Source organism: Erpetoichthys calabaricus, chromosome 10 (genome assembly GCF_900747795.2).
Source record: "Erpetoichthys calabaricus chromosome 10, fErpCal1.3, whole genome shotgun sequence".
NCBI classification, from domain to species: Eukaryota; Metazoa; Chordata; class Cladistia; order Polypteriformes; family Polypteridae; genus Erpetoichthys; species Erpetoichthys calabaricus.
This window is the reverse complement of record NC_041403.2, coordinates 141,354,858-141,369,597: the sequence shown is the minus strand read 5'-3', so window position 1 is coordinate 141,369,597 and position 14,740 is coordinate 141,354,858. Positions and strand designations below refer to the sequence as shown.

Below are 14,740 nucleotides of genomic sequence, written 5' to 3'. Positions count from 1 at the left end.
TCATGTGTTGTGAAAATACCTCTGCGGCCTAACAACAGAAAGAGTTAAAATTTTCCATGATTGATCATAGCCTACTGATTATTAAACTAATGTTAGAGCAAACAGAGTGAGAAGTACTTTAGGAAATAACATACTGTGGGTCCAGGTATCCAGCATTTCTGAATCCAAGTTCATCTCTGTAAAGGAAAGGGAAAACAAATGGTGAACATTGCAAAGAAATGTAATAGATTAACACAGAACACAATGTGCAAGGGGCTGAAGATTTCTCTCTGTTACCACCCATCTGTTACTCAGATATCCCTGACAAGTCTTCCTTGGGCTAAATTCCAATAGTGTTGATTCAGTAACTTCCTTCATTTTCTACAGCTGCTTATTCCAGTACAAGGGTTACTGGGGTGTGTCATTTTGGCAGGACTGGAGGCAGTGCAAAAACCCGTGCTGGATGGCTCATCAGTCCATCACAAAGAGTGGCCATACACTCATGCGAAGCCAGCTACCAGAATTTGAAGATGTTTGAGGAAATGAAAAATCAGAGTCAGCAGAGAAAATCGAGGTCGACACAACTCTGTGAGGCAACAGCACTGACCTTCGTACCTAATGTGCCACCCTGATACAACTCAGTTTATTTGTAATGTGGTGCACTTCCATTTACATGAACAGGGTACAGCTCACTATTTATGAATATAATAAGTAAAATAAAACACAAAATCACATTCCTCAAATAACAAAATGAATAATAATAATCCATATTACTAACCGAGAATAAACCAGATATGGACGCAGGGACACGGCGATGGGACCATGAGACGTACTGTGCAGGTGCGAGTCTCATAAACCACAAGCAAAGTCGTATCCACCGCGAATGAAGGAGTCACGGCCCAAGAACGAAAGAGCTCAACTAACGTGAATGAGAAATGATGCAACAACGCGCCCATAGCTACCACTAACGACACAACCACACAAAAAAGAGGATTCTGCGCTGCACCCCAGAGTCAAACGTGAGAGGCTACGGAGGCCCCACAGGTCCACAAAGATAGTACAAAAGGTGCAGGCGTCACCGCCATATTGTGAGTGGCACTACTGCGGAGTGAAGGCGCAGGCATCACCGCCATATTGTGAGTGGCACTACTGCAGAGTGAAGTTAGGAATAATGTGCTGCTTGGGATTGTACAAACTGCTGAACTCTTTACACCAAATTCAAACACAATACAGCTCAACGATACAAACACGAGCCCACCTGGATAAGATCAATGAACGCAGGTGCCTACAACGCGCGTCTGAAACTGCGGAAGCAAAGCAGGCACGGGTTCAAAACGAAACACCACAACTGACGGAGATAAATAATCTCTTTCAAATCTATTTCGGGTTACCCAAGACCAGGGGTTGGCGAGCAAAGAGAGCAGGGGGCAGAGCCCCCTAGTAATAATAATAGGTTACATTTTATTGAGCGCCTTTCACAAACCCAAGGTCGCTTTATATACAGAGTAAAAAAAAATTACACAGATGACAAAAGTTCGTAGAAGAGGAACGTTTTGAGTTAAGATTTAAAAGTGCGGAAACAGGAGCAATCGCGGAGAGACTGAGGAAGAGAGTTCCAGAGTTGAGGTGCTATAGCACTGAAGGACCTGCCTCCCAAGGTGGAGAGTCTGGTGCGTGGGACAGTAAAGAGATTACTGCTCGAGGACCTGAGAGAGCAACAAGGAGTGTAAGGAGCTAGTAGCTGTGTGAGGTAGAGGGGGGCAAGGTTATGGAGGACTTTGAAGGTGAGAAGCAGAATCTTGAATTTAATCCTTGATGGAACTGGTAACGAGTGAAGAACAAGGGAGATGTGAGCAGAACGCTCTGTGTGGGTGAGGACTCTGACTGCGGAGTTCTGAATGTACTGTAGCTTCTGTATAGATTTTGCAGGGAGGCCAATGAAGAGGGAATTACAGTAATCAATACGAGACATTATGAAACAAAGAACCAGAGTCTGAGGATCATTAAAGGACAGAAATGGACGGAGGCAGGCAATGTTACGGAAATGACAGAATAAAATTTTGGAAAGAGACCTAATGTGTTAGTATGCTGAACTCACAAATCCTCTGTCATGAACTAGGAGTCCCAAGCACTAAAGTGTTTCAATAATGCCCACTATTAAACCTCGACTAGTAATAAGGGCAAGCACCAAATCTTTATAAGTTATAAGATTCCATTCACAATGAAGCTCCATAGAGCACAAAGGAAAAATGGACTTGCCTGAAACACAAGGCAATCCAAGCAAAAACAAAGTCCTAAAACAGAATCCAAATTGAGTGTTTGAAGAAAACAGCAAGAAGATCAAACACATGCAGCATAAGCAAAATACAAATAACCCACCAACTCCGGAGCGCATTCACAACAAGCCGCCAAGAACTGTGGGAGACCCTCCAGATTTATAGGGTGGAGGGCAGCTCCTGGCAGAGACTGGCAAGTGGTGCCACCTCTTGGGGTACCATCCACAACACACATGGAACATAGCAAAGGCAGCTTATATACACGGAGGAAACCAAAAATAAAGACAGATGCATGTAATTGACATAAAAAAAATAAAAAATGAACAAAAGAGACATAAACAATGAATTTGAACCACAGCAGGGAAGGAACCCTGACTAAGACGTGACACCAGCAGAATAGTGCCATGGAAATCTACATTAAACATATCCAAATTATAGAGTGTATCTTTTCAACTGGGTTCCTAATACTTCTTTAAAATATACAGTATATATATTGTCATGCACGTGCGCATGGGGAGCCACTTAAAGACCCGACGAGCAACGTGGTATATCGTGCCAGGGGACAAAGGCGGGGTACTAAACTCTCTTTCTTTATTCCCACAGAAAGACCGAAGCTACGCCGCCTTGAGTTCAACACGGACTCCCTAACCACGCGCTAACACTTCTGCATTCCTTCCTTCCCTCTGGTCCACTTCTGATGACGTCATGACTCCCATCCATCACCACGGTTCCTTCCCAGCATTCCATCTGCCTGTTTCCGGTCCCACCCCATAAATTGTCCCCCGTACGCCTTACACGATGTCTGTTGTTATGCTTGGAAAGCAAGAACTGACCTTCAACTCTGCAGTATACGGGGCCAGAAAACCTCAAAACTTTATGATTGTTTTGTCTTTCTTTTACAATATATATATACTGTCACAGGAAACTGGGGGACAGACCCAGCTGGGACGCCTGGAAGGACTTGGAGGTGGTGTAAACGTGTGTGTTCTGGTAAAGATGTGTTCTCAGTCTGGTGGTGTCCTGGCATGTCTCACAATACCTTTACATATAATACTCTACCGTGGCTGTCCGTTTGTCTGTCCAGGATTTTAAATCACCTGTAGCGCACAAACCGTTTGACCTATTGACCTGAAATTTGGTACACATATACTATGTGACGTCCACTAGCTGCTTTTGGGATGATGATTGACCTCCAAGGTTATTCTTCTTTTTCTTTTTATTTTATTTTATTGTAGAATCAACTCTCGGCAGCGGCCAGCAGGGAGGCTGTGCAGCGCATGCGTATGGGCGCCGTTCTCATCCCTACCACCATCTCCATCACTTCCCCTTCCTCTTTATATCTTAAATCATTCTTGAGGCAGATTGAAGACTTAAGTGCCAGCTTAAGTGAAAAATTAAAGAAAACATACTAAGTAATTGCAACAGAAACACTGACATAATCAGCTTTAACGCGAAAAGATGCAAACGACAGAAGAGAAGAAGCGGGCCACTTGGGTGGTGAAGAAAAGACTTTCTGCTCAGGAAACAACAAGAACATCAACCTCTGAGCAAACGAATGATAAACGTACAGAGAAAGAGGATGAAAACTATGAACAGTCAAGTCAAGTGGATTCATGCAGTGTGCCGTTACTGGTATATGTAGAAACTTAAATGTATACCTAAGCCTCCCGACCCATAGATAGATAGATAGATAGATAGATAGATAGATAGATAGATAGATAGATAGATAGATAGATAGATAGATAGATAGATAGATAGATAGATAGATAGATAGATAGATAGATAGATAGATAGATAGATAGATAGATAGATAGATAGATAGATAGATAGATAGATAGATACTTTATTAATCCCAAGGGGAAATTCACATACTCCAGCAGCATAGAGTCATTGTCCAAGGTTGAATAAAGTGTGAGTGTGATCGCTAAATAAAGTCCCCAAGCAAAGCAAAAGATTTTTCCCCCAAACCAAAATTAATACTGACTAAACAAACCGTGGGGAGCAACTTTGCATTCCTTTGCCAAATCCCAGAAATCCCTCTTGGTTCAGGTGCGGCCACTAATTTAAGTTCCTCAAGGGGAAACACTTTAGAATGAAGCATAGCCTACAGTCTCCTGTACGATTTGGAAATCTGTGCAAAATGTGGCCAACATACACGACATTCAGAATAAGGGAATAGCATAGCAGGCAAACACACAAACACATATTCCAAGTTATGTATTAGAAAAAGTCGGGTCAAAATGTGTCTGATGCTGGCAAAGCAGCCGATGGGCGTTCTACAGTGTCCTGTGATAAAGGTTAACGTCAGAGACTTGGACGGTCCTACAAACCCTTCATCTTCAGTCGAGTCCAGAAAATCATCCTGCTGCCAAGTTCCTGCAGGGCCTTCTATTGGATGATAGCAAATATCAACCTCAATAAGAATCTGAAATAAGAAATTCAAATATTGTAATTAGAATATAAAATGAAATATCCATAAACATAGGGTAGAACAATTTTAAGTATAAACGTTGAAACAAACTGCAAATATCATTAAAAATTCAAATCTGTTTAGCAATTTGCAAATATTTAGCAATAACAGAGCAATTAGCTTGTTTTTGGGAAAAGAAAACTGGTTGTATCTGTAGACAATGTCAATTATTTAGTTCACTTAAATCATTTCTACTGGTAATTACAGATTTATAATGTGATATTATTTCTGCGTATGTACTACATATTTAAGGTTTGAAGAATCTGTGTTTTAAATTGTTGCCGCTAGCTTTGCTTTGACAGACATTTTGTGAATTGCAGTTGGTTATGGAGAGGAATACTAAGAACATAAAGAGGACCAGAAGTGGGGGCTGTCGGCCTGGGCATTGATGGTCCAGCGGCGATAAAGAAAATAAACTCAGAGGAAGACTCGTGGAAGCCTTTGTGTTTCCAATCACAAAAACTCGAGTCTCAAAGCCCACGATTACATATTTATTTTCTGATGCTGTAAAACGAAGAGAGTGTGCAAACTCAAGAGGAAGGAAAGTGATCTGCTAATGAGTCAAACTGTGACTCAGTGACAGAGCCGAGTGGCATGCTGTTCAGAGTCACACTTAGCAGGAGAGGCGAGGCTGAGAAGTGAGGTGATCGGCTCGCTGCTATAACTGGAAGACCAGGCCTGCTGAGACGACATCCTCAGAGCCATGCGGTGAGCCAGAGGCTGGTGGGGGCCATTGTGTAACTGCGTGGTTAGTCTTTATTAATTATAAACACTAGTGAGACCTACAATACTAAAATAAAATGCACTTCCTATTTTTTTCTAAATACTTACTTCTTTTAGACATATTTTAGAGGTCATAATGTATTTTATTCTTTCTGGTGGTTCCTAAAGAGCAAGCTGAACTTTTCCAGTTCTTTTGTTTTTACCATTAAAAAATACAAGCTGACAAGGACCACATTGATGAGCCAACTTTCCTAAGTAGTGCTCATCAAACAAATATTGATCTAAGGTTTGTAAAAGCAATGTTTGAATATGGTCAGGGGTTTAAAGTATTTGATGATCTTCCCGTTTGTTGGTGTGCATTGGTCTTTGGTTCTCGTTCTTGCATTCTGTATCCTGGACTTTGTTTTACATTTCTATGAGTCTGCTGCTATGTTTTACCTGCTGCTCGTCTATTCTATATTCAGGATTGCTTCTTGCTTGTCTATGTGTTTCAGTGTCTTGTCTTCTTATTATTTCTCATTCTTTATCACTTCAGCGCCTTCTGCGCCTTGCTTGACACTCAGCAGATGTCACACCTCTGCTTCTTCTTCTTTGTCTCCCAGCCATCATGGTGACTAGAAGTTTGTTTTTCATTCACTTTGTTGTAGACACATGCTGCTCTTTATTCAAAATTTAATACTTTCAAAAACATTTAATAAAGTTTGATGTTCAATAGTCAATAAATACGATACTTTCAAAAATAGGATGTTGTCTTTATAAGCACAATATTTTTAGAAGATAAAGTAAGGAGCCTGTTGAGTTAGAGTGTGGGTTGTGTGACCCAACAAGAGGCTAGATGTAAACAACAGTAAACTCTCCGCCAGTTGTTTATAAGCATAAGAACTTACACTTGATTACAAATTTTGAAAATGTATTTGACAATCTTCTTGATTGTCACCATGCATTTCTCTGCAATTGTCATCCTTGCTCTTCTTTTATTTCCTGCCATTATGGTAGCTTGCAGTTTGCTTTTCCGCCCTTTATGCACACTTAACAAAGTTTGATGTTCAATGATCAATAAATAAAATACATTCAAAAAGAGGATTTTGTTTTATCTAAGCACAATGCTTTTAGAAGGTCTTAAATCTTTTTAGATGATCTTCTCAGTTGTTGCCATACATTTCTTCTTGCATTCTGTATCCTGCACTTGATGTTTAGCCAACGTCACTGCTCTTCTTCTGCTTCTTTATTATGGTGTTTTTATTATTTTTATTATGGAGTTATTATTATTTTTATTATGGAGTTATTATTTCTTTATTATGGTGTTGTTCATCGCTTCTGTGATTTGTTTGATGCTCAGCAAATGTTGCTGCTCTTCTTTATCTTTCTGCCATGTCACTTGGTTTTGAAGTCACTTTGCCGTAATAAACACACAAACAGAGGTCACTTTTCCAAGACCTCAAATTTCCAGAACATACCATATATATAAACTGCTCAAAAAATTAAAGGTACACTTTGAAAATCCATCAGATCTCAATGGGAAAAAAAAATCCTGCTGGCTATCTCTACTGATATGAACTGATATGGTAATGTGTTAGGAATGAAAGGATGGCACATCGTTTGATGCAAATGAAAACGATCAACCTACAGAGGGCTGAATTCAAAGACACCCCGAAAATCAAACTGAAAAAATGATGTAGCCGGCAGGCTCAAACATTTTGAAATTTCATTGCCGCAACTCCAAATCGTACTCAGTAGGTTGTATGGCCCCCATGTGCTTGTATGCATGTCTGACAACGTTGGGTTGGGTGTGCTCCTAATGAGATGACAGATGGTGTCCTCGGGGATCTCCTCCCAGATCTGGACCAGGGCATCACTAAGCTCCTGGACAGTCTGAGGTGCAACCTGGTGGCGTCGGATGGACCGAAACATAATGTCCCACCCAGAGGTGTTCTATTGGATTGAGGTCAGGTGAGTGAGCGTGGGGGCCAGTCAATGGTATCAATTCCTTCATCCTCCATGAACTGCCTGCATACTCTCGCCACATGAGGCTGGGCATTGTCGTGCACCAGGAGGAACCCAGGAGCCACTGCACCAGCACAGGGTCTGACAATGGGTCCAAGGATTTCATCCCGATACCTAATGGCAGTCAAGGTGTCATTGTCTAGCCTGTAGAGGTCTGTGCATCCCTCCATGGATATGCCTCCCCAAACCATCATTGACCCACCACCAAACTGGTCATGCTGAACGATGTCACAGGCAGCATAATGTTCTTCACAGCTTCCCCAGACCCTTTCAAGTCTGTCACACGTGCTCAGGTGTGACCCTGCTCTCATCTGTGAAAAGCAAAGGGTGCCAGTGGTGGACCTGCCAATTCTGGTGTTATATGGCAAATGCCAATCGAGCTCCACGGTGCCGGGCAGTGAACACAGGGCCCACTAGAGGACGTTGGGCCCTCAGGCTACCCTCATGAAGTCTGTTTCTGATTGTTTTGTCAGAAACATTCACACCAGTGGCCTGCTGGAGGTCATTTTGTAGGCTCTGGCAGTGCTCATCCTGTTCCTCCCTTGTCCAAAGGAGCAGATAGCAGTCAGTCTTGCTGATGGGTTAAGGACCTTCTACGAGGGGCCCTGTCCAACTCTCCCAGAGTAACTGCCTGTGTCCTGGAATCTCCTCCATGCCCTTGAGACTGTGCTGGGAGACACAGCAGACCTTATGACAATGGCACGTATTGATGTGCCATCCTGGGGAAGTTGGACTACCTGTTCCACCTCTGTAGGGTCCAGGTATCACCTCATGCCACCAGTAGTGATACGGACCATAACCAAATGCAAAATGAGTGAAAAAACAGTTGAGGAGGGAATAATGTCAGTGGCCTCCACCTGTTAACCCATTCATTCCTGTTTTGGGGGTTGTCTCATTGTTGCCCCTCTAGTGCACCTGTTGTTAATTTCATTAACACCAAAGCAGCTGAAACTGATTAACAAACCCCCTCTGCTACTTAACTGACCAGATCAATAGCTCACAAGTTTCATTGACTTGATGCTATACTCGGATTAAAAAGTGTTCCTTTAATTTTTTAAGCAGTGTATATATATACTAGCCATGTGCGCCCAACTACATTGCGCGTGTTAAAGTTCCCTGTTTAAACGTGGCTGCCAGTCGTGAACTGGGCCCTTCATCGCACAGCATTATGATTTTTTATAAAGGAAACAAAATTACAAAACAAATCCCTTGGACATTAATTCGATAGGAACGGCTTACTCGGAATCACTGTCCGAATAGTAATTATGTGGTGGTGTAGGAGCATTTCTGCTTCTCTCCGTTCACAGTCCGTCTTGTTTTCACGACGCTGTCGTTTCCTCTCACGATCTCTTCTCAACCTTTCTCCAATCTCACAGGTTGCTTTGTGGCAATCCAAAGAGAAAGGCAATATACACGGAGCAATGGTTATAAAAGGGGGACACATAGGTATCCAGGCTCTTTAAAGCATAAATAGGGATCACTTCACTGACATGTGAACAAGTCACGGTACAACTGTGAGACGCGCAGCACTCGCCGGCTACAACGTAACAATAATAATTTCCGGAACGTGCTGTTACGTTGTCATTCATTTTACCCACTGTCTTTCTTTCATTCATATGTTACGTAGGCATGTTCCTTTTATCTTTGGCAATCTCATTCTCTAACCAGGCCTCAGGAGCTAACCAGCGTAACACTGTCCACCACCCCTTTCGTTATTCCGGCACATTGTTGACATCCGTGAGTAACTACAACGTACTAAACTGGATGGTGGTCTACGCATGAGTGGAATTCACGGACAAACAAAGATCAAGATCCAAATGAAGATTATATATAAAGATTAGTTAATTTAAAGCACAACAATTTGTTTAGTTTGAACGTCTGTGTTTTGAGGTGTGACTGGAGTACTACAGTCTTCAGTAGTATAAGCCTGGAGGAGATTCTTAATGCAATGCCTATGTTTTAGCTGTCTCTCTACTGCCATTTAGTGCTTCTTCTTCTAATTCATTCGCGGACAAACAAAGATCAAGATCCAAATGAAGATTATATATAGAGATAGAAAGAGAGATGCTTGCCTACATGACATTGGAATGAAATAGTTAATGGTGTTATTAGTCCCACCACTCCATAAGCTTAATTATGACTATTGACCTTTTATGTAGCTTATAGCAGTATTTCTCACCCTTTTTGGTGTCGTGGCCCAGTATTTTCCATGTTAGTGTTCTTGTGATGCACAAGTAGGAGAAGCTCACCTCTTGATGATGTGAGTGTGATCGTCAGAGCCCAAGACCCAAAAGTTGGTCAGGACCCAATAGCTGAGAAACACTGGCTTATATGACATATCTCATTGACAGATGTCATTTCTTTTGTACTTTGAGGGGGAGACTAATTTAATTTTTTTGTTCTAGGGTCCACCAAGTTCTAGTTACGCCACTGCCTGCCGCCACAGTAAACGGTACAGAAGGGAGGTGAGGCAATCTGCTCAGATTCTTGTAGGGCGATAAGGCGTCTGAGCCAGGGCTTGAACTCAGGGATTCAGTAGCACAGCTAAACGCTGGCATAATTGACACAGCATGTTACTTGGGACATTACCTGCTCAGGTAACACTTTTAGGGGCATGTGAAAGGGTCAGAAAAAATGAACGGTTTGGACTTCTCTGAATAGCAGTGAAGCAAGTGATCTCTCTATTATAAAAAAAAATCTTGGAAGGAGACGAGACTTTCTCAGAGAGATACTTTCAAGTCCCGCAAGACGACTCTTTGTGCCAAGAGATTTAACCAGGCCCAGGGCTGGAAATAAAAGACAAAGAGTAGATGACAAAGTAGAACATCGTAAAAAATTCAAAAACGTTGGTGCGGTACACATGCAGAGCAGGTTAGAGGTAATGGAAGTACGAAAAAATTGAAAGTAAAAGGATAGTAAAGATTGCATTAGCACAAACAAACGGAAATTATTACTCGGTGAAATAACAGAACAGCGAAAAGAGATTGAATATACTGTTCGGTGTTAAACTTTAAGTCGGAGACTTGTAGATGATCTAATTTATGTTGCCATCAGGGAAAAGTAGTGTTTCTTTCCAATGAAGAGGCGTATCCGTGAGAATTAAAAGTTTTGTTGTTTGGATTTATGTGAAATCCACATACGCAAGTGGCAGAGACAAAGTGCAGGTGGGGTTGGCAAGCGAAGCCCCCTAATCTTGTTAAAAAAAAAAATTCTAGGCCTTTCAGCTATCATACAATTCATTATAAACCCTGAGACACCTAATGAGTTAAATATAAATGTTCAGCCTGCCATTGCATATTATAAAGATGAATCATAAATTTGGATTGTTGTAAGACAGGCTTAGAAGCTGAAAGACTTCCTATGCCTTCAGCATGAATAATTATCTGCCATTCACTTCATGAAGCTTTTTAGGACATCTGTCAGTGCAAAGTTAAGAATGTCCACTGCCAAGGTTAGATTGTGATCAAATTCTGCCAAACATTTAAAGAGGTTTTTTTTTTTTTACTGCTGTTACGAAACACAAATATATGTTGTTTTTAATGGAGAATGAGGTGGAGATGATTATGCCTCAGTTTAACAGAACACACGGACAATTCTCTTTAACAAATGAGAAGTTCACTGAGGTGAGGACATTAAAAAAGCTTCCTTAGCACTTTCTGCAAGTCGGCTAATTGGAAAAGTCATTATCGAGACATTTTGTTTAGAAAGTCCCTGCATGCTTTTGTATTCCGTATCCACGAGTGAGTAAGTTTCTTAGGAATGCACGAAAGATTCTCACGCAAGCTGCGTTGTGCATGCCATGTTCACTTTTGAACTGGGACGTTTTGAACAGGAAGCTTTTGAGGCAGCTCTCTAACCCGTCTGTCCAGAATAAAGTAAGCAGGGCTCGAGAGAACTGAGGAGCGATCATGATAAGACTTCATGTTTTTGTGTGCAACCAGTCAGAGACGCTGCTTACAGCAAAACAACTTGCCCAGGAGCCCGAGAGAGTGAATCACAGGGTGAGAATGCAGTCAATGTATTTCTTTAACCGCCATCGTTTAGAAAATACAGGATTTTATTGAAAATAATTTGAGATAACATTGCAAGTGGGCTGAACAGTGGCACAGTGGTTAGTGAGAAAGCCTCACAGCTCCAGTGGTCTCTCCGCATGTGAATGAGTTTCATCTGGGCACTCCATATTTCTTCCCACAGCAATGGGAGACCCAGGCAGTGTGACTCAGGGTTTTGGGCAGTGAGGATACGCTGAAATGGACAGGCGCCCAGCTGAACTGTTCTTGAGGCTACCAGAATGGGCTTCAGTTTGCTGCAGTCATTCAATGGAATACGCTTGTACAAAAAGTGTATGGCTGGGTGATAAATAACAGTCCTGAGAAGTCCACAGAAAACAAGCAGGTTGTGGGCCATGAAACCAAAATGCAAAGGACCCCTACAATTAACAATTAACTATCTGCACCCCGTAAAGTTAGTTAACAAAAGTTCAACTTTGTTCAATTCACATTTTGTGTACTGATTCTCACGCAACAGAGGCTCAAAGCATTCATCCATATTTTTCAGGGTGGGCTGGGTGGCGTAACTTCCTGAGGTTGTGGGTTCAAATCACACGACAGACCCTTCACCTGCCTGTGCTCCAAGTGGAAATGGAACCAATCAAATCTCAAATGTTGGAAATCGCCTTGAATAAAGGTGTCAGCCAAGTAATAATGACTAACAATAAATTAGTAAGCCATGCAACGCTCATGTACATAAACAGTCAAATCATATTATGCACACAATTAAATCTGAACAATTAACATAAATAAATAATGGTAAAATAAAATAGCGTACTGTTATGATTGTGGTATTGCTAGCTGATAATGGAGGAGAGGAAAACAATAACTTGATTTATCATCATTCCTGGAGAAAATACACCATCGATTTTCACAAAGTGATGACCTGCATGGGCCTGCTAGTAGCCCACCCTTGACTGGACACTCTTCAGTATCCAAAGTTGTGTTAATTAATGTGCCTTACCTTACAGTAGCTCCTTTATGACTAGCGCATGACTGCACAGGACATTGTAATGAGCTAGAGGGAGTATGGGTCACAGAACAATGGCATTAGCCCCTGATTGGCACTGTAAAGGACCTTTTGGTTTCCACCTGCCGTTAGGATCTTCCATGGCAACACACATGCAGTACCAGCTGCTTTGTCCCCTTGTCCCTCCACATATGCTGCCTGGTTCTGCCTGGCCTGTGCTCACCCAGGGTCTAAGACAAATCATATGCCACTCTGCTCTTCCCCTTGGCTCTCTATGAGCTGACCCAAGCCCAGGGTCCGAATCGAAGACTTGCCGAGCTGATGGTCTCTAGCAGCCAGGAGATGTGTCTTATGTGTTCTATAAGTGCACCCCCCATTTACCTGCTGCTTTAAAGCCGGCTTCTCCAGGTATTAGCCAATCCACACCCACTCTCAGGTCCGGACCCTCAACTCACTACAATATTATTATATAACATTAAGCACAGGATGAATATTAAGAGAACAGCAAAGCAATGAGGAAGGAGAAGCCAACTGATACAAAAGTGAATTTCACAGCATCACTCACATCTGTCAGGCTGAAATTTTTGTCGACCAGAGCTTCCTTAAGTACGAGACGTCCAGCTGAAACAAGATGCTGCAGACTGATCACCAGTTTTCCCAATAATCTGCAAAAAACATCAACCCCCCCACCACCAAAAGGGAAACATTAGATACTTTATATCTGCATGAGCACAAAAGTTCGATGCAATACCATAGTCCAGTTTCTTTTTTAGTGGGCGATCTTTTTTTTTGATCTTAATCTTTATCTTAAATATTATTAACAAATGTCTCACAAAATGGCAGCACTGATAGTATGAAAACCTGTCTCATGAACATCTAATAGTACGAAGCTGCATAAAACAGTTAGCTCTACGAACACAGTCATGATGGCCTCCAAAATACGCCCAAAACAGGGGGAGTTGCCAACAAGTATGTCAGATTTTGCATATTTTCATATTACAAGAGCTATTGTAGCTACAACAGCTACGTAAAATGGTTTTTCACATTAAATGGGCATCTGGGCAAAGCAGGGATTGGTGTAGTTGACTAAGCTTATTACAATACAGCTTTTTACCACCAAGACATCTCTCTATTATATAAAAAGATCTTGGGTCGAGACGTGATTTTCTCGAGACACTTTAACGTCCCGTGAGACAAGGAGGACAGCTGCTGTACTGACTGTTAAACGTTCGAAGCGCAATGCGACATGCAGATCACGCAGCACGGCACAAGCAGCAGCAGCAGGGTGCCAGCTGATCGAGCAAAGAGGAGGTAAAAAAAAAACTATTTGTTTCCCATTGTATCACCGTTTACGAGGGGGTTTCGAATGTGCGACTGCATCTCCTTAGCATGCGTTCAGCACCCCTCTTCACCATGTGAGAGGCACAGACGTGAAGTGGCAGGCAAGTAGCACGCCCCGGGTGGAGGGGAAGGGGGTGGGCGAGCGAAGCGAGTGAAGCGAGCAGGGGGCAAAGCCCCCTAGTTTAAATAAAAACAGACTGGTACCTTAATGCAGTGCCAGATAAGTGATAAAACAAAATGGCGATTGACTCTTTCAAGGGACACAAAATATGAATTTCCCAAAAGTGTGTTAAACCTAGGAAGATAGGACTTGTTTTCTTTCCAAGTACACTTATACACAGGCGGCGCAGTGGTAGCGCTACTGCCTCGCAGTAAGGAGATCAGGGGCTTGTATCCCGGTCCTCTCTGTGTGGTAGCACTTTGAGTAGTGATAAAAAGTGCTTTATAAATGTAACAAATTCTTTTTATTATTATAACAATACACTAAAGCATGTTGTTTTTTCACAAGTTAAGCAGCCTCTGATTGTTCTGATCCCTAACCTGCAGATTTGTTCACCTGGATTCTCTGTACCATGATACCTCAGACAGTGTCAGGCTGAAGACCCCTGGTGACTCACCTGTTACTAAAAACTTTGCTTGTGTTGTACACCATGATGGTGAGCATCTCCTCCCGGATTTGTTTTCCATAATGAGGCCAACGGAATTGCTGGAGAAATAGAGAAAGAAAAATCAAGATGTGTGACGTAACACCAGAAATCCATCTTAAATTCAGATTTCTTACAAGTGAGCGTAGCACAAAATGAAAGCTTAATATAATAAAATATGTTTTGCTGCATAGGGTGCATTGGCTAACCTAACGTTTACTAGTAAAGCATTTTGTAGCATTGTAGCCTTAATTGAAATCTTCATCGAATAAATAACAATGGAA

The 14,740-nt window shown here is 42.0% G+C and overlaps 1 protein-coding gene across 1 annotated transcript in view; it reads right to left on the bottom strand.

Annotated features, from left to right (window-relative positions):
- fer1l4 (fer-1 like family member 4) overlaps positions 1-14,740 on the bottom strand; it is a 145,488-nt gene that overhangs the window by 67,272 nt on the left and 63,476 nt on the right. Inside the window, exons 3-6 of the mRNA XM_028812007.2 lie at positions 14,430-14,518; positions 13,037-13,136; positions 4,586-4,680; positions 135-176 (exon numbers count right to left, since the gene is read on the bottom strand). Of these exons, the coding sequence (XP_028667840.1) occupies positions 135-176; positions 4,586-4,680; positions 13,037-13,136; positions 14,430-14,518 (326 nt within the window). The remainder of the gene's footprint in view (positions 1-134; positions 177-4,585; positions 4,681-13,036; positions 13,137-14,429; positions 14,519-14,740) is intronic.